This window comes from Mustela lutreola, chromosome 4 (genome assembly GCF_030435805.1).
Source record: "Mustela lutreola isolate mMusLut2 chromosome 4, mMusLut2.pri, whole genome shotgun sequence".
In the NCBI taxonomy this organism is placed as follows: Eukaryota; Metazoa; Chordata; class Mammalia; order Carnivora; family Mustelidae; genus Mustela; species Mustela lutreola.
The window spans coordinates 117267507-117292180 of record NC_081293.1 but is presented as its reverse complement, the minus strand read 5'-3'; the positions used below and the strand labels follow the sequence as shown (position 1 = coordinate 117292180).

The 24674-nt window shown below is 36.1% G+C and overlaps 2 protein-coding genes and 1 non-coding gene across 6 annotated transcripts in view; 2 read left to right on the top strand and 1 right to left on the bottom strand.

The window, feature by feature from the left end:
• TMEM60 (transmembrane protein 60) overlaps positions 1-24674 on the top strand; it is a 216442-nt gene that overhangs the window by 31303 nt on the left and 160465 nt on the right. For both annotated transcript variants that reach the window (XR_009352811.1, XM_059170933.1), the window contains one exon: positions 7764-7892. Coding sequence is in view for 1 of the 2 variants with exons in the window: in XM_059170933.1 (XP_059026916.1) it covers positions 7764-7892 (129 nt within the window). In the remaining variant the exon portion in view is untranslated. The remainder of the gene's footprint in view (positions 1-7763; positions 7893-24674) is intronic.
• The window catches only part of RSBN1L (round spermatid basic protein 1 like), a 68272-nt gene that overhangs the window by 18593 nt on the left and 25005 nt on the right, over positions 1-24674 (bottom strand). Inside the window, exons 2-3 of one of the 3 annotated variants that reach the window (XM_059170925.1) lie at positions 11891-12007; positions 2840-3483 (exon numbers count right to left, since the gene is read on the bottom strand). In XM_059170925.1, coding sequence (XP_059026908.1) covers positions 2840-3483; positions 11891-12007 — 761 coding nt within the window. The remainder of the gene's footprint in view (positions 1-2839; positions 3484-11890; positions 12008-24674) is intronic. The other 2 variants (XM_059170926.1, XM_059170927.1) reach the window with 2 other exon arrangements.
• Positions 23930-24040, top strand: LOC131830952 (U6 spliceosomal RNA). Its single transcript, XR_009353482.1, has one exon. It is a non-coding gene; the product is annotated as a U6 spliceosomal RNA (small nuclear RNA).

The following is a 24674-nucleotide window of genomic DNA, read 5'->3' as shown; positions in this document are numbered from 1 at the left end:
AAAGTTTATACAGAAATATAAAGAGCCAAGAAAATCTGGAAGAACAGCAAAACTGATACTTACTCCACTAGATACCATCAAAAGACACTCTTAAGAGTTTTTTCACTCAGAGGACATACTTACAATACATATAGCTGACAAGATTCTCACCCACAAGTCCAACAAACTAATGAGAAAGAAAAGCCAATAGGAAAATGTACAAAAGAGTACACTCAAAGTTGAGTACACTCAACTCATTGGTTTTAGAAAGAGGATATCCAATTGAACAATAATTATAAAAAAAAAAAGCTTGACTTCCTTAGTCATCAGAGAAATGCAAATTAAAACCACAATGAGATATTACTCCACAGGGACCAGAATAGCTAAAATGAAAAAGACAGACACTAACCAAGATAGCCTGTGGAACAGGGCTGGTGGGAATGTAAATTGGTACAATAACTTTGGAAAACCCGTAGTATCTAGTAAAGCTAAACATGTGCATACTTTTTGATCCTGATATCCCAATCTTATATACATACCCAAAAGAAACCTGCTCAGCGCCCTCTGCCCTTCCTCCCTGCATTTGTTCTCTCTCTGTGTCAAATAAATAAAATCTTAAAAAAGAAAATCAGTTTAACAAAAGCTTCAAAAAGTTTATCTTTAAAAAAATTTTTTATTGAAAATGAAAAATAAAGCTATCATATGATGCAGCAATTTCACTTGTGGGTATTAAACCAAAGGAAATGAAATCATTATATTGAACAGATAGATGCACCCCCCATGTTTACTGCAGGTCCCTTTCCCCCAGGTCCTGGCAGCCACCCATCTGCAGTCTGTTTCTATAGATTACCTATTCTGATTATTTCATGTCAATGAAATCATACAATATGGGAGCTTTTACATCTAGTTTTTCACTCAACATATTTTGAGGGCTCATCCACACCACATGCATCAGCATGTACCCGTATTTCATTCCTTTTATGGCTCAGTAATCTCCCACTATGTCCATATATTATAATTTAGTCAACTCCTTATCTGTATATAATTTATTTGTGCTAATTTTTGATCTTCAGTATTTGCTTAACTCCCTACCCTAAATTAACACACTAAAAATCCTCATTCAGAAGCTAGCCATCACCTATTCAACAAAATGGGAAGTCATAATACTATACTAAGTCAATATAACAACACTCTTTGTATAGCCTGTTAATATTCTAGGAAATATTTCTAACGAATAGCCCTGTGAATTGAGTAATATTATCTTTATTTTGTAGGTGAGGAAACTCAGACTTAAGAGCTTAAGTATCTGTGTGGTATCACAGCTAGTAAATGGCAAGACAAGGACAAGCTCCCTTCTCTTTCCATCCAGCCCGTATCAGAGCTCATCAAGTTACCCACACTAACCCAGTCACACTACAATGACTATACAGTATTACTACAAATCAAATTTGAAAGAAAGGTTCTCACAGGAAAAGAAAAGCCTCAAGTTATAAACTGATCTGTCTCTAAACCTATGTTTATAAGTTAATCCCTATAATTCACAAAGCATTTTCCCAAATAAAAAAACGCTATAAATGATTTTTTAAAAATCAGTCTCTGGTGGCTTAGTGGGTTAAAGCCTCTGCCTTTGGCTCAGGTCATGATCCTAGGGTCCTGGGATCGAACCCACATCGGGCTCTCTGCTCAGTGGGGAGCCTGCTTCCCCTCCTCTCTCTCTGCCTGCCTGCCTCTCTGCCTGCTTGTGATCTCTGTCAAGTAAATAAATAAAATCCTAAAAAAAAAAAAAAAAAAAAATCAGTCTCTGGAGGGATACCACAAATTAGATTAAGAGATAGGACTTTTCCTGGGAATGACTCAAGAAATCAGAAATAAAAGTAAGTATGTGTGCATGTGACTGGATATCCAGACTATCATTTAAGATGGAGACTATAACTTAAACATATATCAAAAAAAGAAATGTACTCAGAGTAAGTAAAACAGTTCCGGATGAAGATTAAGGATATTGTGTTCTACTCCTGGTACTGCTGCCAACCTTAAAATAGTTACTTCTATCTATGTTTGTTTGCTTATCTGTAAAGTGAGAAAGGTTAGGACAGATGATCACTAAGACCTCTTTGAGACTTCTTTACTTTTTTCCCTCCTTCCAAACTAGAATGATGCCGATTATTACTTAGGAAACTGGGAACTTTAGCACCCATAAATATGAAAACTGGCTGATCTCCTGGCCTAAGCCGTCCCTGATCTGAGAGCGGTAACAAATGGCAATGGCCTTTTAGATGAGTCCACATTCGCTTTCAAGAGCCAACCAACTTGATTCTGCCTCTGCTTCCTAAAATAATATACATTCTACGCCAAAGAGAAGGGTAGGAAAAGGAAGTTAGCTCAATAAATGCACTGCTACACTAATCTCCTCACATAAATATAGAATTAGCGGATTCCTTTGTACCACAATATATTTAACAGCTAACATTTACTCAGCACCCACTATCTGACACATCCAGTGTTAAGCAATTTTAAGACATACAGCAAGAAGACAACTTTAGGCGATTTTTGGGTAAGAGAACTGCTTATGTGGAAAATATATGGCTAAATTCATCTCACTCCTTCTATTTCCAAAATAAGTATTTGCAAGAAAGGACAGCAGAATCTTATTTCATTAATTATCTTTAAGAAAAAAAGATTAAGCAGACTCTGAAATTTAAACTCTTATGATCACATCAAGAAGGTAATTTATTCTTAATAATCACAAGAGTTGTCATTACATCCTTACCTTTTTATTTCAAACCTGTAGCAAAATAAAAAACTGAAACTTGTCTTAAACATGTAAGCTTTAAACAAAACAAAACTAAAAACCTCTTACCTGAGCATGAAAATTGGACATAGTCGTCGTTTCTATATCCTTCTTTCCTAATATCTCCATTTTCACTGGCGAATTGGGAAAATTAAATGAAAAGTAGTCTAAAAAGTCAGGTAAGTAAGTAGCTGCCCCATGAACAATACCCATTACATAGAAAGCTGCAGAGTTTTCATTTTCACTGAACACTAGATCCACAAACTCTTCTGCAAACCTCTTCATCTCCACAGGAGACAGGTGGGAGAGTTCATTACTGTAGGCATGGATAACGCTTGCACCTCCATTAGGCTGGTGCTCAATATGAATGAGCTGCTTGAACTCCAAAGTGTCCAACCTTTTGAGGTTATTCTGAACCCGTGGCTCCTTTAATGAGACAAATGGAAACTCACTATTCTCAGGAATTTTGGACTCATAATTCTTGCTATCCAAACTCTTTCCACTGTAATCCTTTATATTATCATTTAGGATGCCTTTGGCTTCTTGATCTTCAACATCAGATAGCAATCCTGAGCAGATGGTTTGAATAGATTTGCTATACATTTTTGGACGCTTCCGCTTTTCATTCTCTTTATGTTTCTTTTTCTTTTTCTTCTTTACTTTTTTAATTTGTAAGTCGTCGGCATTTGTTTTTGGTTTCTCCTTCCCACCTGCTGGAAAAAATTTCTTTAAAGTCTCTGTATTTTAGTTACTTAAAAAATCATGCTTAAGGAACTGTCTTACAATAAATAAGCAGTTTACTCAGATTTCGGTTTATATTTAGGACTTGTTTCACAAAGTACTGATAATCATAATTTAGTCTCTCTCCCTCTTTCTACACACACACACATACACACACACACACACACACAAACGAACACAAAGGCCTAGGACAAACTTATACCTATAGTGTGCAGTACCATTCTGACATGTAGCAGATTCTCAGTCACTGTTTACTAAAGTAATAAATGGAAGTTTTAGAAAGCATTATCTTCACATTTAAATGCAGAAAATAAAAAATGGGAAGGTAAACAGAGGTCAATATGGATAACAACCTCCAGATGTTTCCCACTGATATATAGCATCATTTTTACTCATCTAAGTTCTTCAAAATTATATGTGTCAAGACTTGTAAACCATAAAGGGAGAAAGCGACTTGCATAGTAGAAAAGCAACAAATGCAGCAATTCCTTGGCTTTTTACTGTATTTCCTCAGTAAATTACTCTCACATCTAAAATGGGCTATTGTACAGGTCCACTGGAGTCTGCACAGCTCCTGATGAAAACCCAGTAAGGCACCATAAAGAAGATGACAGAATTACAACAATTTCTCATGTCCTAGGCATAAATTATACCATGTACTAGTAAAGAGATAAATATAAAAGTAAAAGATTTGGGGCATTATAAGCATATATATTTTTTCTTTTTTTAAAAGATTTTATTTATTTATTTGAGACAGAGAATGAGAGAGAGAGCATGAGAGGGGAGAGGTCAGAGAGAGAAGCACACTCCCCGCCGAGCAGGGAGCCTAATGTGGGACTTGATCCCAGGACTCCAGGATCATGACCTGAGCCGAAGACAGTTGCTTAACCAACTGAGCCACCCAGGCGCCCATAAGCTTATATATTAATAAGCTTCTGTAACTGAAGTCAAGTACCCAGAAATTTAGAATTCCAAAAAATAAAAGAATCATCCATGGAGTCTATACAGCTACATATAAACATGTAACATTATCATGATATATTTCTGTACGGTAAGAAAAAAGGAGAAAGTAAACATCTTCACAAGAAAATATTATGCTTCCTAAGATAATATGAGAAAGCCAATAAGGTAAGACTTAAGAAAAGAAGGCATTCAGTGTTTCTACCTGTTATTTCACTTTTATAGACAACCCTGTTATGAATTAAATCTTCTCAATCTCCTTAACTAAATTTTTCTATATTCACATGTCTTTTATTCATGTCTCCAGTGAGTGAGATGTCCTGCCTACTGTTCAAAGTAAGTCCTTCCCACCAAATCCAAAAGCCCTTACAAAAATAGTTCCCTCTCCTCTTATGACAAAACTTTTCATAAAGAACCATCTATTTCAAGTGCCTTCCGTTTATTACTTTATCACTCTTATCCCTTAAATTCTAGGTCTGCATCCAGTCTACTCAAATTTACTTTCCCAGAACGTTCAAATGTCAAATCCAGTGATATTCTTTCAGTCACTCTTCCTGATCTCTCCAAGGTTTAACAATAATCCAGTTCATCCTTGATTTTTTAACTTCCTTACTACGTTTTGGTCTAACAGCTTCATGACCAGCATCCTGAATGCTGAAGCCTTATCAATCTTCCTATAAATTTTATATATTCTTTGATCATACTCATCCACTGAGTAAACTTCTTTCAAGGGTTCTCTATACTTAGCACATAAAATATAACCACCCCAGGATGGAATCCCAAGACAATACTCTCAAGCACTTCATTCACTGCTCAATCTGCACTACTTACAATTTCTTATAAAACACTTAGTCCTTCCTGCCTTATCTCTCTACTACTTGCAAAGGCATTTCCTCTCCCTAAAATACCCTTGTCAAGAACTCTTTCTTACCCATTCCTTAGAAATAACTCGTATCACTTCCTTCATTTTTCTTTCCCTCAATTCTCTAGTAGGAACTGGAATCACTTTATTCTAAATTCATATAAAGTCATTTTTTTTTCACTCAGAGGATACCTCTGTATCAGATGTCCTTGCACATACTGTATGAGTGAAACAAGTAATTTTTATAGGAATTCAGAGTGAAGTGATACTTTTCCCCCGTCACAGTAATCATCACGGCATTTAATACATCGTTACAGATAAATATTTAATGAATCCATGAATGAGAAGATTTCTCTCACCAACAAGCTAACTGAGGTTTATGGAATTTTTCCTTGTCTCCCTTTCAGTCAAAGCTTTCCACAATATAAATGCCACTAAATCCTAATCTTGGAAACAATAAACATAAAAATGCTCTCAAGCTGGGACACCTGGATGGCTCCAGCTGTCGAATATCAGACTCTTAGTTTCAGCTCAGGTTGTGGTATCAGGGTGGTGAGATCAAGCCCTGCAACAGGCTCCAAGCTCAAGCTTGTGTGCACACACACACTCTCTCTTTAATAAATAAATACTAAAAAACAAAAAAATTCTCGGGGCGCCTGGGTGGCTCAGTGGGGTAAAGCCTCTCTGCCTTCAGCTCTGGTCTCAAGGTCCTGGGATCAAGCCTCCCATCTGGCTCTCTGCTTAGCAGGGAGCCTGCTTCCTCCCTCTCTCTCTGCCTGCCTCTTTGCCTACTTGTGATCTCTGTTTGTCATATAAATAAATAAAATATTTAATAAATAAGTAAATAAATAAAATTCTCTCAACTTGACGGCAATTCTAAAAGGGGGAAGTTTAATGTGAACAGTAAATCATCACTTCTAAAAATTCACAAATATGCCATGAAGACTAACCTGGTATAATCATGAAAAGCAAAACTAAAACCTTTCAACTTTATTGATTAGACATATTTGTAAAGTCACAAAATTCTCTGAAGAGTCTACTTAGATTTGACGGAGCGAGAGGGATTACAAGTAGGCAGAGAGGCAGGCAGAGAGAGAGGGGAAAGCAGGCTCCCTGCCAAAAAGAGAGCCTGATGCGGGGCTTGATCTAGGACCCCAAGATCATGACCCAAACTGAAGGCAGAGGCTTAACCCACTGAGCCACCCATGTGCCCCTGAAGTAAGTAAATATATTAACAAATTCATACTTGCTACCTAGGATGAACTATCAAAACATTAGATTCAGGTTAATATCTTAAGAACAAAATCAGTAATAAAAAAATTAAAATAGGTAATCAGAATAAAAGACAAGACGTTTTATATGTAAACAAAATCTAAATGTGTCAAGGAAAAAAGACAGCAATGAATTAAAAAAACAGAACTTAAAGGTTAAAAGGCCTAAATATAATAACTAAATTGAAAATACATGTAAAATGGGACGCCTCGGTGGCTTAGTCGGTTAAGCGACTGCCTTCGGCTCAGGTCACAATCCCAGGGTCCTGGGATGGAGCCCCATATTGGGCTCCCTGCTCAGTGGAGAGCCTGCTTCTCCCACTCCCTCTGCCTGCCCTTCTGCCTATTTATGCTCTCTCGTTCTGTCTCTCTGTCAAATAAATAAATAAAACCTTAAAATGAAAAAAAAAAAAACTTATAAAATTACGCATTAAGTGGACTGCCAAAATAAACAATTTCATTTGAATGAGAATATAAGCTCAACATCCTATTCCTTTTATGCCTAACACATGTTTAAAATAGAAAACATCCAGTCATAAGGATATATGTTACTTTGAAATGAAATAGGTACAACAGGAGAGGGATGAAAATAGCAATAGTATTAAATAGTCAGATGAAAAAATGCAAAATAGTAAAAAATCAGTTAAGAGAGTCTCATTTTGAGCCTTAAGGAATTAAATTCCCAAGACAAGCTACTCTGTAATTAAATACTAAACTAAGCACAAGATGCAGAAGAAAGTTAAAGTAACATGCCTGAGACTGCTAATCTTAGAAAGGCCTGCTTGCAAGGTTGGCCCCTGGCTGGCATCTGAGAAACTTGTTCTTTGGGAATGTTCCCACAACTCCCTGTTAAGAGTGGCTCACTATACCTAAACTTTTTGTGTAAGCAATATGTATTATATTGAACATATCTTCCTTCTGAGAGCCTGGAATTTTTATACATGCTGGACAGAAGATGCCTGTGTAATCAACCTCCAATAGAAATCTTGGGTATCAAGTCTCTAATGAACTTCCTGGCAGACAACATTTCACATGTGTTGGCACAATTCAGTACTTGAAAAATTAAGTGTATCTTGTGTGATTCCGCTCGGACAGTACTTTTGGAAGCTTGTGCCTGGTTCCCTCCAGACATCCCCCCGTGTGCCTTTTCTCTCTACAGATTTTACTTTATATCCTCCACTACAGTAATTCATAGCCATGAGGACATCTCATCTATATGCAGTCCTATGAATCGTCTTAGTGAATCACCAAACCTATGGGTAGTCTCCAGGACCTCTGATGGACACAGGTAAAATATACTCTTTACCTTTAAACCAAACTGTCTAGCATTCACTACAGATTTTTAAAGTTTTATATAATCTGACATTCATTTCCTGTCTTAGAATGACATATGAAATGCAGTAGTTATATAGTGACAAAATTTTAAAATAATTTAAGGAGAAACAAAAATGAAATAATTTAAGGAAATTAGATAATTTTGAGTATCAATGTTCTTCTCTTCCACTAAAAAGTTTTTTTTTTTTTTTTTTAAGATTTTATTTATTCATTTGACAGAGAGAGAGAGAGAGCGAAACAGGGAACACAAGGAGAAGAAGTGGGAGAAGCAGGCTTCCCGCTGAGCAGGGAGATAGATGCAGGGAGTTGATCCCAGGACCCTAGGATTATGACCTGAGCTGAATGAAGGCAGATGCTTAACAACTGAGACACCCAGGTGACCCTAAAAAGTATTTAAAGTACACTTTCTCTATATCTTGTAATTCTTCAAATCAGAGCATATCTTATTAAAAGGATCCTAATAACCACCCATAAAAGAAAGATGGGTTCTTAGTACTTTGGACCCTAAAGGTATAAGGTTGATAGGGGATCCTTCCTCCACAGATCCATGGATCTATGCACACAGTGCACCCCACACAAATACACATACACAGACACACAGCACCACAGACACATAAATACAAAGCAAGGCAAAGAGAGATTCAGCTACAGAGAAAGGTGCACACACATAGCTAGAGAAAAAAAGCCCCTCTTTTTCACACACACAGAAACAGAAACAAAAATAGTATATGTTGTTAATGGCTAATTATACAAAAAAAAAAGTTTAAAATAAAATCACAAATTCACTGGCATTTATTTCCACCACCAGCCTTAGTATACATTTAGTGTTAATAGAAAAAAAAAAGGCTGTCCAGAAAAACTGGTTCTGATTTCATATCTAATATAAGAACTAATATTTATATATAACTCCATTATCATACATAGAAAAAAAAAGGAGTAATTAGCTTAGTTATTTTCAACCTCTGGTCTTTCGGGAATGACTTTGCTTTTTTTTGCATAGCAATTATTTTCACTCTTCCTAACAAGAATTACCTACCTGTGACCTTTGGTATACTACCAATAATCTTGGATATTGGCTTCTTCCAACCCTCATGCCTGCTGCTCACCAGCAAGCTTCTGTGATATACTATAATGATAAAACTTACCCTCAAAAATACTATAATCTGGGACGCCTGGGTGGCTCAGTTGGTTAAGCGGCTGCCTTCGGCTCAGGTCATGATCCCAGCATCCTGGGATCAAGTCCCACATCGGGCTCCTTGCTCGGCAGGGAGCCTGCTTCTCCCTCTGCCTCTGCCTGCCTCTCTGTCTGCCTGTGCTCTATCGCTCTCTCTCCCTCTATCCCTGACAAATAAATAAAATCTTTAAAAAAAAAAATACTATAATCATAACATTTCTGTTCTTATCACTTTTCACAACATAAAAATGGCTAGAGGATATAAGTATGCTCAGAAAAAGTAGTTGGCAGACATTAACTATAAAAGGATGAGCTGAATAAGCTTATGTGTTAAATTCATTTGTTCCTTTAGACTATTTCTCATAAAGCAAGTAATCCTATTTCATCAGTGAAAAACATTTATAGGATTTCTGCATTAATAAAAACTTTCTGGGGAGACTAAGTGGCTAGTCAGTTAAGCAGCTGCCTTTAGCTCAAGTCATGATCCCAGGGCCCTGCGATCCAGCCCCGAATTGGACTCCTTGCTCAATAGGGGTCTGCTTCTCCCTCTCCCTCTGTGCTCTCTCTGACTCTCTCTCAGATAAATAAATAACCTTTTTGGCATGTATATAATTATGTACGTTTCTCTAGTCATACTCAGTTTGATGCAGTTTTTGATGAAAACCTGAAGGAAATGAGACTGGTGTAAAGTAAGAATTAGCATCTATTTTAGATGCTCAAGTGCTGTCATCAAACAATCAATGCCCGAGTAGCCACAGCTTGCAACATTAGCATTATCACAGAAGGAGAAAATTATAAAGACAAAATAAGGGTTGAAAGTCATGAAGGAAAAAGGGGGACATAGCAGTAACGGCACACCACCCCTACCATATTGATTCTGTTATTGTTGCACGAGACCAATAATAAAGAAGGCCCTTCCCTGTTCATAAACTAGCAGAGCTAATTGTTTTTACTGGATAATAATAATAGCTAACACTTACTGGCTGCTTACAATGGGACAGGCACTATTTTCCAAACGAAACATGTTTTATTAATTTAATTATTTTTATCTTACCCAGGTAGGAGATAATTTTGTGCTGTTTGCAATCACAGGAGTTAATCTTTCATACATGTTTACAAAAAAAAAAATTCATAGCCACTTATTGAATTATCTGTGGACCAAACACATTACTTGGAACTTCCACCATACTTTACACCTCTTTTAATCTTCACAACGCTGTAAAGCAGTAATTAAATTATTATTTATTTCTGTTTTACAGTAAATTCATCTTCCCCTGGTCATCTTAGAGGTCACTAATTCATTTCCAAAACTACCTCATTTTCCTCCCTTTATCATCACTGGGTTTTCCGTTTAGTTCAAAGTATCTCCTACATTCTTCATCTACTTAGAAGTCAAGGTTACTATTGCTATTGCTAAAAAAAAAATCTCCATTTTCTGAGGCTATTTAAAATTTTATTTGTATATGTAATCTCTAGATTCACATATTTCACATAAATGGTATGTAAGGAATCCAACATTCAACCAAGCGACAAGAATGTTCATCACTGTACATTCCACTGGATAAGAAAATAGCTATCTGACTAAACCAGTAAAAAATGACTATTTGACTAAACCAACAGGGTAAAGTTAAGTAAACACTTCAAGCATGAATTAGCTGCTGTACAACACTAGGATGGTTAGATTTGATTCCTGCCTCAAAGTCTTACGATCTTATTAGAGAATATAACAAAAACACATTGTCAAAAGAAATAGAATAAAAGGACCATGCACCTAACTAAGTCATCATCTTAAGCTCTGACTACTTCTTCCAAGGTCAAAAGAATTTTATAAAGTATAAAGTTCTGACAAGTAGAAAACAGAGCTTAAATAAAGTGTGACCAAGAAACAAGACAAAGAATGAAATGAAAATACAGAATCTAGTATTGTTTCTTAAATAACATAAATTTTAACCAGTTATTTCATTACACATATGATACTGCAGCCTTTTCTTCTTAATGTAGAGATAATGGTTTATTAACACATAAATTCAGTGTCAAATTAATCAAAGTCACTGTGTTCTGATCTACAAATTCTCAACTTAATAGGGTCAGATAATGAATTTGTTAGCTGTCTAGCAACCAAAGTGCCACTGACGCTTCTGTTACCAGAGTGAATTTATAACTGTCCTTACTTGTATTTCTCCCATACATATTCCCTGAAAAAGTTCAGATTTATTGGTAGGATTTGTATTATAATCCAGCCACCCCCCACCATGCATAAACAGCAACTGAAAACAAATGTAACAACAGAGAAAAAACAGCAAACAAAAAGAGGGTGTTCTTTAAGCCTGCAAAAAACTCACAGTAAAACAGTGTACCTTCTAATTCAGCTCAGAGTAAAACGTTCCCTCTGATACCAGACTATGGTATGGTGATTACAGTCAAGCATTTTTAAGCTCACTTCTTCTATCATTCCTACCATATTAAAACTGTTTTAGCCTTTTTAGATCTAAATATGGATAAAGACTAGTAAGGCAAACACAGAATTAGATGACCTATATTAAAGGAACCTAAAAGCCTAACTTTTCTGCTTTTTCATAACTCACTAATTAAATATACTAAAGACATTATTACACAGATTAGAACGCCCCACTATTACAGATCTTTCCATATTCTTACAATTAAAGTTTACTGTCAGCAAAATTCAGTGACAAACATTTCTTATTTGAATCACTAAGCCAGTAAGTAAACTGAGGAATATAATATAGTACAACTAAAATCACTGAATATAAACTTACTTTTCAGCAAAATTTTTACTTCTCCATTTTCTTTCTTAATCTCATTCATTACTTTATGCTTTTTCTTCTCTCTCTCTTTTTCCTTATCTCGCTCTTTAATTTTGTCTTTGATTTTATCTGAAAGACAAAACAAAGAAAATATTTAAAACCACTTTATAATTTTTCCCCAAGAACTACAGTGCAATTTCTAGAATACACCATGAAAAATCAAAATTTAAAACAAACATGCCTTTTGTTCTACCTCTCAGGTCTGGGAAAAGATTTCCAAATTTCCTGTCATGTATTAACATAAAACATATATACATCATAAACTATCAAAATTGATCATTATACATTTCATTCTTGAGATTATTCTTTAATTCATGTCAACCACAATATTAAACTAACTTCAGGTCACGTAAAATAACTAACTTCAATCCAGACAGTAAACTACAATGGATAAAATGCTAGCTTTGAAACTGGCCATTATCTGGATTAATATCCTAACAGTGGAAAAATTACTCAATGGCAGTGTCTTAACCTATAAAATGGTAGTCATTATCTTTCTCACAGGTTACCATTAGGATTAAATGAAAAAATATATAAAATGACTACCCAGAGCCTGGTAAACGTAAGACTAGATGTTAGTTCCCTTATCCTTACTCCTTTTAAAAAGGATATGACTGATCTGGCTAGCTGGTGATAGCACACTGAGTGTGGTACATAAACAATGAATCTTGGAACACTGAAAAAAAATTTTTAAATAAATAAATACAGTAAAATAAAAGGCTTAAGAACTCTAGGAATCACTGATTTGCATTCTAAAAATTTAAATTTGAGCTTATAAGATTATTTCATATCCAATTCTTGTTCATCAAGCTACTATGTACACAGCAAAACAGAAGATGTAGAGAATTTCAAAATAGTAATGTAGCCTTTGCCCTCAAAAAAAAAAGCTTAAAATTGATTACAAAGTCATAACTGAAACACATAAAAAGTATAAAATATCTTGTAATGTGACAGATTATATAGTATATACGCATACTGCCGAATTTCTTAAAATCCTTCCTTACTTTCTTTTTTTTTTTAAGTTTTATTTATTTATTTGACAGAGAGTCAGACAGAGAGAGAAGAGGAAGCAGGCTCCCTGTAGAGCAGAGAGGCTGATGCAGGGCTCTATCCCAGGACCCTGGGACCATGACCTGAACCAAAGGCAGAGGCTTTAACCTACTGAGCCACCCAGGTGCCCCCTTACTTTCCTTTCTATAAATACTACCCAAATTCAAGTCCTATATCACCTCATATTAGATTACCATCTAGATCAGTATTGCCCAGTAGAAATATAATGCTTATCAGATATGTGAATTTGAATTTTCTAGGAGTCGCATTGGAAACAAAACCAAACAGGTGACATTAAGACTAATAATAAATTTTATTTAACCAACAGATCTAATAATTGTCATTTCAAAATAAAGCCAACATTAACAAATTATTAATGAGACATTTTACATTGTTTTTCACAATAAGACTTCGAAATCCAGTATATACTTTAACAGCACATCTCAATTCAAAGTGTTCAAGAGTCACATGACACTAGTGGCTACTATACTGAACAAATCAGGTTTACACTACTTAAACAGATAATTCTCAAAAAATTAAGTCATTACTTAATAAACATTTTAAAACTTACACTCATTAATAATAAAAAAATACAAATTCAAATAAGATACTTTACCTACCAAACTGACAAAGTGCTTTTTTAAAAGTGGTAATACTCAATGCAGAAGAAAGGATAGTTGATGGCAGAGCAAACGAAAACAGGGACAGACTGATTTAACAAATATGCATTGCTAAGTATAAGCAAAGGGTTCGGGATATAGAAGTGAATAAACAGGAAGTCTGTTCATATATAACTTAAATTCTAGAAATAGATTAAGCTGTTCTCATGCTTCAGACTAGTTTGCTGTTCTTCCTTCTTGATGTCTAAAGTCCTTGAAATCCTGTCACAGGCTGTCATCCAGCCATAAAGTGTTACTGCAAATAGCTGGAGCTTAGACACATATATAAGTTAATATTTCCTAAGTAAACATACATTTTTTAATGAACTATTTACATATCCCTTAAAAATCACAACTGAAGAAAACAGTTACCTATCTCCACATTTCTTTTCCCAATCATCCCTATTAACTTTATTAATTTTAAAGTGTTATTTCAGTAATTACTGAACTTTTTTAAGTTTATTAAGACATAATATAAACACAGAAAAAAAATGTAAGTATACAGCTTAATTTTTACAAAAATGAACAAACAACACCCAGGCGCCTAGATGGCTTAGTGGGTTAAGCCTCTGCCTTCCGCTCAGGTCATGATCCCCAGGTTCTGCAATCAGCCCCGATCCAATCCGCCCCTGATCAGCCCCGCATCAAAGCCCGCATCCAGCTCTCTGCTCAGCAGGGAGCCTGCTTCCCCCTCTCTCTCTTCCTGCCTCTCTGCCTACTTGTGGTCTCTCTCTGTCAAATAAATAAATAAAATCTTTAAAAAAACACAAATGAACAGCACCTTGCGACCCCTCTTGTCTTCCCTTCCAGTCTTTATGCAGCATCCCTAAGGGTAACTACAATCCTGACTTCTAACCACAAAGATTAAAATAACTGTAGAATTATAATGGCATATATATAATTATGATATAATATAAATGTATCACAGTCACAAAACAAATATTTTTCAAAATAAAATTAAACTAGCTTTTCAGGGAAAAAAGTGTAATATGGTATTACCCTATTTCTAATAAACTTTATTTATAAATATATTTATAAATTACAGGCCTGATTTTTTAAAGATATTTATTTATTTGAGAGAGAGAGAAAGAGAGAGCGTGGACGCACATGTACTAATGCAGGGGGAGGAGTAGAAGGAGAGGGACAAGCAGACTCCACCCTGTTCACAGAGCCAGATGTGAAGTTCAATCTCAGGACCCTGAGATCATGATCTGAGTTGAAATCAAGAGTCAAACATTAACCGACTGAGCCACCCAGGGGCTCCCAGCCTTTATTTTTTGGAGAGGTTTTAGGTTCTCAGCAAAACTGAACAGAAAGTGCACACAGATTTTCTACACACAACTCCTGTACCTATACATCCTTATCCATCTAACCATCCATCCATCCATCCATCTATCTCTGAGAGCAGGAGCATGGGTGGGAGGCAAAGGGAGAAGAAGGAAGAATCTTGAGCAGACTCCATGCTGAGCATGGGGCTGGATCCAATGACCCCAAGATCAGGATCCGAGCTGAAACCAAGAATTGGCCACTTAACTGCTTAAACAACTGTGTGCCACCCAGATGCCCCAATATATATCCCAGTTTTTTGAAAATATAATACAAACACATTCAAAAAAAATCAGACTGAAAGATAATAGCACAAATTATTAAAAGCCATTGATTTTTAAAGTAAATTCTAGGGGGTGCCTGGGTCACTCAGTGGGTTATAGCCTCTGCCTTCGGCTCAGGTCATGATCTCAGGATCCTGGGATGGAGCCCTGCATCGGGCTCTCTGCTCAGCAGGGTGGCTGCTTCCTCCTGTCTCTGCCTGCCTCTCTGCCTTCTTGTGATCTCTGTCAAATAAATAAATAAAATCTTTTTTAAAAAAATAAAAAATAAATAAATTCTACACCCAAGGTGGGACTTGAATTCATGACCCCAAAATCAAGAGTCACAAGCTCTACTGACTGAGCCAGGCAGGCACCCCTAAAAGCCATTATTTTTAAGTAGCAAAAAGTTTTAAAGTCTCTGTAAAAGGACCAATATTATCCATATTAATTTCATAAAACAGGAAAAAAGGTCCTAGAATATGCCTTCTGGTATAATGCTATGTAAAGATAAACTGAAGACATTAAGTCGTTATATGACAAACATCCAGAAACAAAACAATGGCACTGCCAAGACAAGAAGAGTGATGGACAACGTAACTATAGTTACCTCCCACCCCACACTCAAAACCTTCTAAGGAAAGGAAGCAAACAAGTCATCCTACATATTCATAGCAGAAAAGCATTTTTGTGGGATAACTGCTGTCCCAACCTACATACCTGTCTCAATCTTTCAAGCTACCTTTCACTCTTCCTAGAATTTTTGCTTCTTGTCAGGGCATATCCTTTTTCAAAATCTAACTTCACCTGCCTCCCCACCCCCCGCCGCCCCTGCCTGCCTCTCTGCTTACTTGTGATCTCTCTCTCTCTCTCTCTGTCAAATAAATAAATAAAATCTTTTAAAAAAGCTAATTTTAAATGCCTCCATTAAATGTTTCATCATCATGTTACAGATAACACAAAGATGTTATAATGTGTTTATATGTTACAGGTAAACATGTTACAGCTAAAACAAAGTGGAAAGCCTACAAGTTCAGAAGACCTAGATCAAGTTCTGCAACCTTGATAACAAACTTTCAGCTGTAAAATGGAGTTTATATAAAGATTAAATAGGAAATATATACAAAAGCATACTGCAAAGATATAAGCCTTATATTATCTATGTCTAGCTCTCTATCCATAGTGTTGGGCCATAATAAACATTTTTTGGTCATAACAATTCAAAACACCACCGTCTATAAAAATCTCAACTCTGCTGTCATTACATTATAATGCATTCATACTCAAAAAAGGCACTTCTACATCTTTTCACAAGGAAAACAGCTCCCTAGCCCCATGTTTACTGTAACATACTGTTCTTTAAAAAACTGTCATTCTTAAAAAATCATTTCTCTTCATGACCAAGAATTTGTATGATTTTTATCCTTCATAGTCTAACCTAAGGTTTGGAAGGAATATTTAGCTAATTATTGGAATAAAAGTAAAAATCACTCTACCATAAGAACAAGAAAATACCTATTTTGAATTAACACAAGGACTACAAGTTTTATTTTAAAATAAAGGTGGGGGGAGGAATGCCTGCATGGCTCAGTCAGTTAAGTGTCTGCCTTATCATTATCCCAGGGTCCTGGGATTGAGCCCCACATGGGGCTCCCTGCTCAGCAGGGGAGTCTGCTTCTCCCTCTCCCCCCTCCCTACTCATGCTCTCTCTCTCTCTCACCCTCTAACAAATGAAATCTTTTTTAAAAAATTAAAAATGAAAGTAAATAATTAAAAAAATAAAAATAAAAAGGGGGTCAGGGGACAGAGGAAAAACAGATACAAACAGACCCATTATAGAGTTTGAACCTACAGGAGCAGAAGGAATATAAGAATGGAGAAAAGGAAATGGAATAAATGACTAAGTCATTATGAACCAGAACAAACTATAAATTACATGTGTGGAAAAATACACATGTGCTAAAGATATACACTGTATGTAAAAGTTAAGATATAAAAAAGAAAACTGATTAAAATAACTTCAAATAAGATATAAAAGGGATTTTTCTATAATAATATAATATTCTATTTATTTAGCAATATATTTCTACTGAGCACTTACATGCAAAAGATAAAAATAAATAATAGTGGCGAACTAAAGAGTGTTACAATCAACAATATCATTAGATTCCTACTGCTGGTAAAGCTATGCAAAATCAGTTCTTAAAAACAAATAATTGTTTTTATTTGGTTATAATAAAATTTACTAGTATTCACCTGTACTAAAGTCATTATAATACAGAGATGAAAGCATACACACACAAATATTAGGTGAATCACTTCAGTAAGGAGAAAGTCAAACTTATAAAAAGCATTGTTAGAGAATCCTTTTAAGAGATTTCTTTAATTTTTAAATTTTTTTAGAGAGAGAGGGAGGGGGAGAATAAGAGAGGAACACAGAGAAAGAATGAGACTCTTAAGCAGGCTCCAAGCCCAGCATGGAGCCTGACTGGGGGTTAGATCTCACAACCCTGAGATCATGACCTGAAATGAAATCAAGAGACAGACTTGCTGAACCAAATGAGCCACCCAGGCACCCCTTAAGAGATTCATAATACAACAAAAATCCATTTATCTCGAATCTTACGAATTAATTCATAGTTTTAAATAACAGAAGACTGCCACTATTTTTTAATTGTTCTAATAACTTTCAAAAATGTATTATATACTTCCCTGTTTAAAAAATCTAAGAAATATATTCTTTTCATTGTGACAAATATTTAAACTCATTATCATACTCATATTGATGAATACAAAAACAAGACAAAATTTACCTGTTTAAAACTAAAAAACAGTATTTGAGTATCATTTAATTTTTATTTTCTCAGGTATCATTTATCATTCCACGTATGAGAGGTGACAGCTATAACTTCTGGCATCACCAACAAACAGGCTCATTCTCATCACTCTGTGCTACAAAATCAAACCAGGCCCATTGATACTATCCTGTATAATACAGTAGGCAGGTTATATCTAGCCTTATTACAGCAAATTTCACATTGTATTCTTTCTGCTATAAATGTATCTTTCTCCTTATAAGCATTGTATCATATATGTTTTTTTTGTTTTGTTTTGTTTTTAAAGATTTTATTTATTTATTTGGCAGACAGAGATCACAAGTAGATGGAGAGGCAGGCAGAGAGAGAGAGAGAGAAAGAGAGAAGCAGGTTCCCTGCTGAGCAGAGAGCGCAATGCGGGACTCGATCCCAGAACCCTGAGATCATGACCTGAGGCTTAACCACTGAGCCACCCAGGCACACCTCATATATGTTTTTTAAGTAGAGCCTTTTTTTAAGCCTTTACCTCAATGTTTGAGTCATGAAACAGAGCCTGTGACATAGTAAGAAATTATTGTGTTATTTTCTTCAGTACATCATGACTTTCTTTTCTTTTATGTGCTCTACATTGATCTTTGTTAATTCTTCCTTCCTTTCCTTATCATACCATAGCAAGGAAGTAAATTCTTAGTCCTTACAGCCTTTCAGGAGCAGTTCCTCAAATTTGTATTTCCCTTTTCTAACTGCCCTGGTTGCTTTTAACAAAAAATCCTAAGATTTAATGAAACCACTCCTCCAAAAACATTAGGGATCCACAATTTTATTGTGTGTAAAGTCTCAATAATAAAAACAATAATTTTCCTTAAAAGACCATGTGGTAGGGGTGCCTGGGTGGCTCAGTGGGCTGAAGCCTCTGCCTTCGGCTCGGGTCATGATCTCAGGATCCTGGGATCGAGCCCCACATCGGGCTCTCTGCTCGGCAGGGAGCCTGCTTCCTCCTCTCTCTCTCTCTGCCTGCCTCTCTGCCTACTTGTGATCTCTGTCAAATAAATTTAAAAAATTAACTTAAAAAAAAAAAAGACCATGTGGTAATTTCTTTTTTATATAGATCTCTTTTTATAGGAAAAATTCTTACAACATAGTATTTTTTTTTTTTTTAAATAGAAAAAAATATTAGAAAAAATAACACTGCAGGAGAGCCTAAGTGTATCAGTTGGTTCAGCAATTGACTCTATATTTTGGCTCAAGTCCTGGTCTCAGAATCTTGAGAGGGAGCCCTGCTTCCTGCTCCATGCCAGCAGGAAGCCTGCTTGGGATTTTCTCTTCTTCTCCCTCTGCCCCTCCCCCTACCCCCTAGGAGCATGGGTATTCACGTGCTTTTCCTCTCTAGTAAATAAATGAAGCTTAAAAAAAAAAATAGAAAAAGGTGCAAAGGACATAAAACAAATTCCAAAAACTCTTAATGTCAAATTAACATTAAAAAAAAGCTCAATCTGGAGCGCCTGGGAGGCTCAGCCGCTTAAGCATCTGCCTTCAACTCAGGTCAGGACCCCAGAGTCCCAGCATCAAGCCCCCTCACCCCCCATCGGGCTTCCTGCTCAGTGGGGACTCTGCTTCTCCCTCTCCCAAGCCCCTCTCATGCTCTCTCTTTCTCTCAAAAATATAATTTTTTTTTTTTTAAAGTTCAATCTGGGGCACCTGGGTGGCTTAGTGGGTTAAAGCCTCTGCCTTCAGCTCAGGTCATGGTCCCCGTGTCCTGGAATCGAGCCCCACATAGGGCTTTCTGCTTGGCGGGGAGCCTGCTTCCTCCTCTCTCTCTCTGCCTGCCTCTCTACCTACTTATGATCTCTGTCTGTCAAATAAATAAACAAAATCTTTAAAAAAAGAATCTTTAAAAAAAGTTCAACCTTGCACCTGGTGCCTGGGTGGCTCAGACTTGATTTTGGCTCAGGTTATGATCTCAGAGTCAACAGATGGAGCCCTGTGACAGGCTCCGTTCTAGGCATGGAGCCTGTGTGAGAGTCTCTCTCTCTCTTTCCCTCTTCCCCTTCTCTGAAAAACAAAAACAAAACAAAAGCCCAATCATTCTTATGATCCCAGAAATCCACTGCTAGTATTTAATAAAAAGGAAGTAACAAGCCAGCACAAATATACATGTACAGGAGTCCTCATCTCATATTATTTACAATTACAAAAAACTGTAAATAACTTAAAGGCTTAATAAAGGGAGACTGATTAAATAAATTTGGGTATATTCATTAATGGGAAAATACAAAGCCATTAAAAATCATGACTGGGGACGCCTGGGTGGCTCAGGGGGTTAAGGCCTCTGCCTTTGGCTCAGGTCATGATCCCAGGGTCCTGGGATCGAGCCCCACTTCGGGTTCTCTGCTCAGCAGGGAGCCTTCTTCCCCCACCTCTCTCTGCCTACCTCTCTGCCTGCTTGTGATCTCTCTCTGTCAAATAAATAAAATCTTAAAAAAAAAAAAATTCATGACTGAATAATAGTTAATATCATGAAGTGGGGACAATGTTCATGAAATGTTAGAAGAAAATGGCAATTTAACATATATAAATGTAAATCTATAAAATGATCCCACATCTGTCATGTACACAGATCTAAGTACATGCAAACATATACACATATACATCTGTTGTATACACACCACACACAGGAGTCTCAAAACAATCGAAATCATTTAAAAATTTATATAAAAAATAGTTGGACTTCCCAGTCTTCCTACCCTTGTCACAGAGAGTCAAGTAATCACTCAATCTCACTCCTTAAGGCAGAACATCCACTTTTCCTTTTCAGGAGAAAAGGAACAGGCCTGAAACTCAGGTACCCCAGGTAAGGCAAAGGGTGGAGATAAAAACAAGCTGACTGTACTTCTCTAAGTGCTTAAACTGAATTGAATTAGGAAAAAAGAACTTTTAGAATTTAAAAATAAAATAGCAAAACTGAAAAGCTCAAAAGTTAGAAGATAAAGTTGAGATAATCTTCCAGAAGAAGAACAACAAGACAAAGAAGTGGAAAACAGCAGAAAATAAGGTGACCTCAAGGACCAGATTCCCAAAAGATTCAGGAGATCCAATATCAAATTAACTGAAATTTCAGAAAAGGAAAACAGAATTTTATAGGGAAAAAAAATACCAAAATAAATAAATAAAAGAAATTTTCCCTGAAAAGATCAGACACCAAAATGATGATTCCATTAAGGGATGAGCACAAAGAATGGAATTCACAGTGGTAGCCCCCCTTCTCACACACACATACCAGGTACACCAGAGATAAAGAAAAGATCCTAAAAGTCTCCTAAGGAATTAAAACAACACAAAAGAAAACCAGATCACATACAAAAGATCAGGTAATAGTGTGGAACTCTTGAATATGACAGTAGATGCTAGAAAGCAATACAACAAACAAGTGCCTCCAGAATGCTTTTTAACTTAGAATTTTTTTCTTTTTCTTTTTTTTTTTAAAGATAGATTTATTTATTTATTTATTTATTTGACAGAGAGAGAGAGAGAGAGAGAGATCACAAGTAGGCAGAGAGGCAGGCAGAGAGAGAGAGGAAGGGAAGCAGGCTCCCTGCTGAGCAGAGAGTCCGACGTGGAACTTGATCCCAGGACCCCGAGATCATGACCCGAGCCAAACCCACTGAGCCACCCAGGCGCCCTTAACTTAGAATTTTTAACTTAGCATTCTTTCATCTGCCAAATTATCAATCAAATATGAGGGAAGACATGATCAGACAAGCAAAAATTCAAACATTTTTACCACACATGCATCCCCCTTTAGGATATGTTCAAGTAAATGAAGGAGTAAACAAAGGAAGAAGAAGGCATGAGACCAAGGAAATAGGAGACTGAGCACAGGCGGGCACACAAGGAACTATCCATATATGTGCTGCCGAAGGGAGCACACAAGGAACTATCCGTATGAAAGCTGTGCAGCTGGCTTAAAGGGCAGCCAGTTCAGACTGAAGGACAGCAAGAGAGCACTGCAGAAAGTACCTCCAGGAATAAAGAGGAATTATCACACAACAAAGAGAACAGGACAGAAAATGAATATGCAACAGATATAAACAGATCTTGCTTGACTTACAAAGGGATTTCATCTCAGTAAACCCATTCATTGTAAATTCAAAGTAACATTAACTCAAAAATGCATTTAATACACCTAACTTACTAAATGGGCTCAGAGCACTTACATTAGCCTACAGTTGGACAAAATCATCCAACACAAAGACTATTAAAAGTGTTGAGTATCTTAAGTAATTTTTGAATATTTTACTAAAACTGAAAAACAAAACCGTTTTATGGAGAATGAAGAGTTATAAATGTTTGGGTTGTTGACTCTTGTGATCCCATGGTTGACTGGCATTATGGCTCACTGCCCCACCCATCATCACCAGAAAATATCCTACAACATATTGCTAATTCAAAAAGCACAGTTCAATTCAAAAGTATGATTTCTAACTGAATTGCGTCACTTTCCCACTATACTCAAGTCAAAAAATTGTAAGTCATTGTAAGGTGGGGACCATCTGTGTGTAAAGAGAGGTAATTTTTAAGTATTATGAAAACCCAGAAGGCTGTACAGAAAAGGATCTCTGATCTGCACTCAAAAGTATTTGCCAAGTCATAATTAACACTGATTATTATGTTACAACTAAGTTTTATGAAATTACTGGATAAAAAAGAAGCTAGGTTATAAAAATGCTAAATTATTTTTAATCTTAACAAGAATGCAATATATGCCTAAAACTTTTAATCAAAAATCAAAAGGCTGTATGAACACTTTATTCAGAAATTTGGAATTAAGAGATGAGAACTAAAAGAGTTAACAGCTGGTGGCTAGGGCAGGGAATGGAAACAGGGCCATTTCTCATTATAAACCTTTCAGTACTACTTGATTTTTTTAAAAAGATTTATTTTATTTATTTGAGAGAGAAAGAGCGTGTGCACATGTGTGCAACTCGGGGGAGGGGCAGAGGAAGAGACTTTTCAAGGGGACTCCCTGCAGTGAGTGGGGGAGGCCTTAATCCCAGGACCCTTGAGATCATGACCTGAGCCAAAACGAAGAGTTTGGACACTTAACTACCTGAGCCAGCCAAGCAACCCTTGATTTTTTTTTTTAGTAAAATTTATTCTTGGGGCGCCTGGGTGGCTCAATGGTTTGGGCTGCTGCCTTCGGCTCGGGTCATGATCTCAGGGTCCTGGGATTGAGCCCCGCATCGGGCTCTCTGCTCCGCAGGAAGCCTGCTTCTCTCTCTCTCTCTCTCTCTCTCTCTCTCTCTGCCTGCCTCTCTGCCTACTTGTGATCTCTGTCTGTCAAATAAATAAATAAAATCTTTAAAAAAAAAAAAATTTATTCTTAAAGTCATGGCCTTCCTCTCAAAAACCAGTAGCCCAATTCTAATCATGAGAAAAACATAAAACAAATCCCAATTGAGGAACATTTTACAAAATGCCTGATCAGTACTCCTCAAACCATCAAGGTAATCAAAAGCAAGAAAAGTTTGAGGAAATTGCCATGGTCAAGAAAAGCCTAGGTAGACATGATGACCAAATGTAATACAGTATCTTGGGTGGGATTCCTTGAACAGAAAAATGACACTAAGAAAACCTGTATTAAGTATGGTCTTTAGTTAATGATATTGTATCAATACTGATTAACTATGACAAATGTACAATACAAATGTGAAATTTTAGTAAGAGAAAGTACAAGATACAAAAAGAAAAAGTACACAATACATGGGCACTCTGTACTCTGTAATTTTTCTTAAATTTAAAACTATTCTAAAATTAAGGAATTACTAAAAATTATATTTATAAAAATGTATAAAGGCAAAACTTAAAAGAAAGAAATACAATGCTTAATTCAGCAGCACATACACAAAAATTGGAATTGGAACCATACAGAGAAGATTAGCATGGCCCCTGAGCAAGAAAGACATGCAAATTCATGAAGCCTTCCATATTTATGGAACAGATGGTGGCTGCACTTGTGCTGAGCATAACATATGTATAAACTGTCAAATCACTATTTGGTATACCTGAGGCCAATGTGCTACTGTGTGTCAACCACAGTCAAATAAATAAATAAGAAATACATACAGACAGTTTGTGTGCATGAGGCTAATGTGGCACTGTGTGTCAACTATACATACATACATAAGTAACACAGACACACATAGTTTGTGTATATATGTGTATAAATTTCACTTTATGTAATGGACAGAGCTCCAAGACATACTGTTAAGTAAAATAAGCAAGTTCTAAAAAAATGCACATAGCATATTTAGGTTTTTAAAAATAGGCTACATATTCTTTTCTGTGTGTACATATATTTATGTATATATGTAAATGCACAGGAAAAAGTCTGGAAGGGAGAACACAAAACACCTACCAGAGTTTACTCCTGTAGAAGGAATAAAAGGAAGTCCTGATTTTTATTTCCTTTACTTCTAAATTATTTACTCTTATTATTAATTATAATTTCTATGACAGAAAGGGATTCATATTTATTGCTTATGTAATTGTTAGCCTACATCTCTTTCTGAAAGAATGGATAATTATGTTCAGACAAGTATTTTTTCAAAGATTTATCTTTAAATAA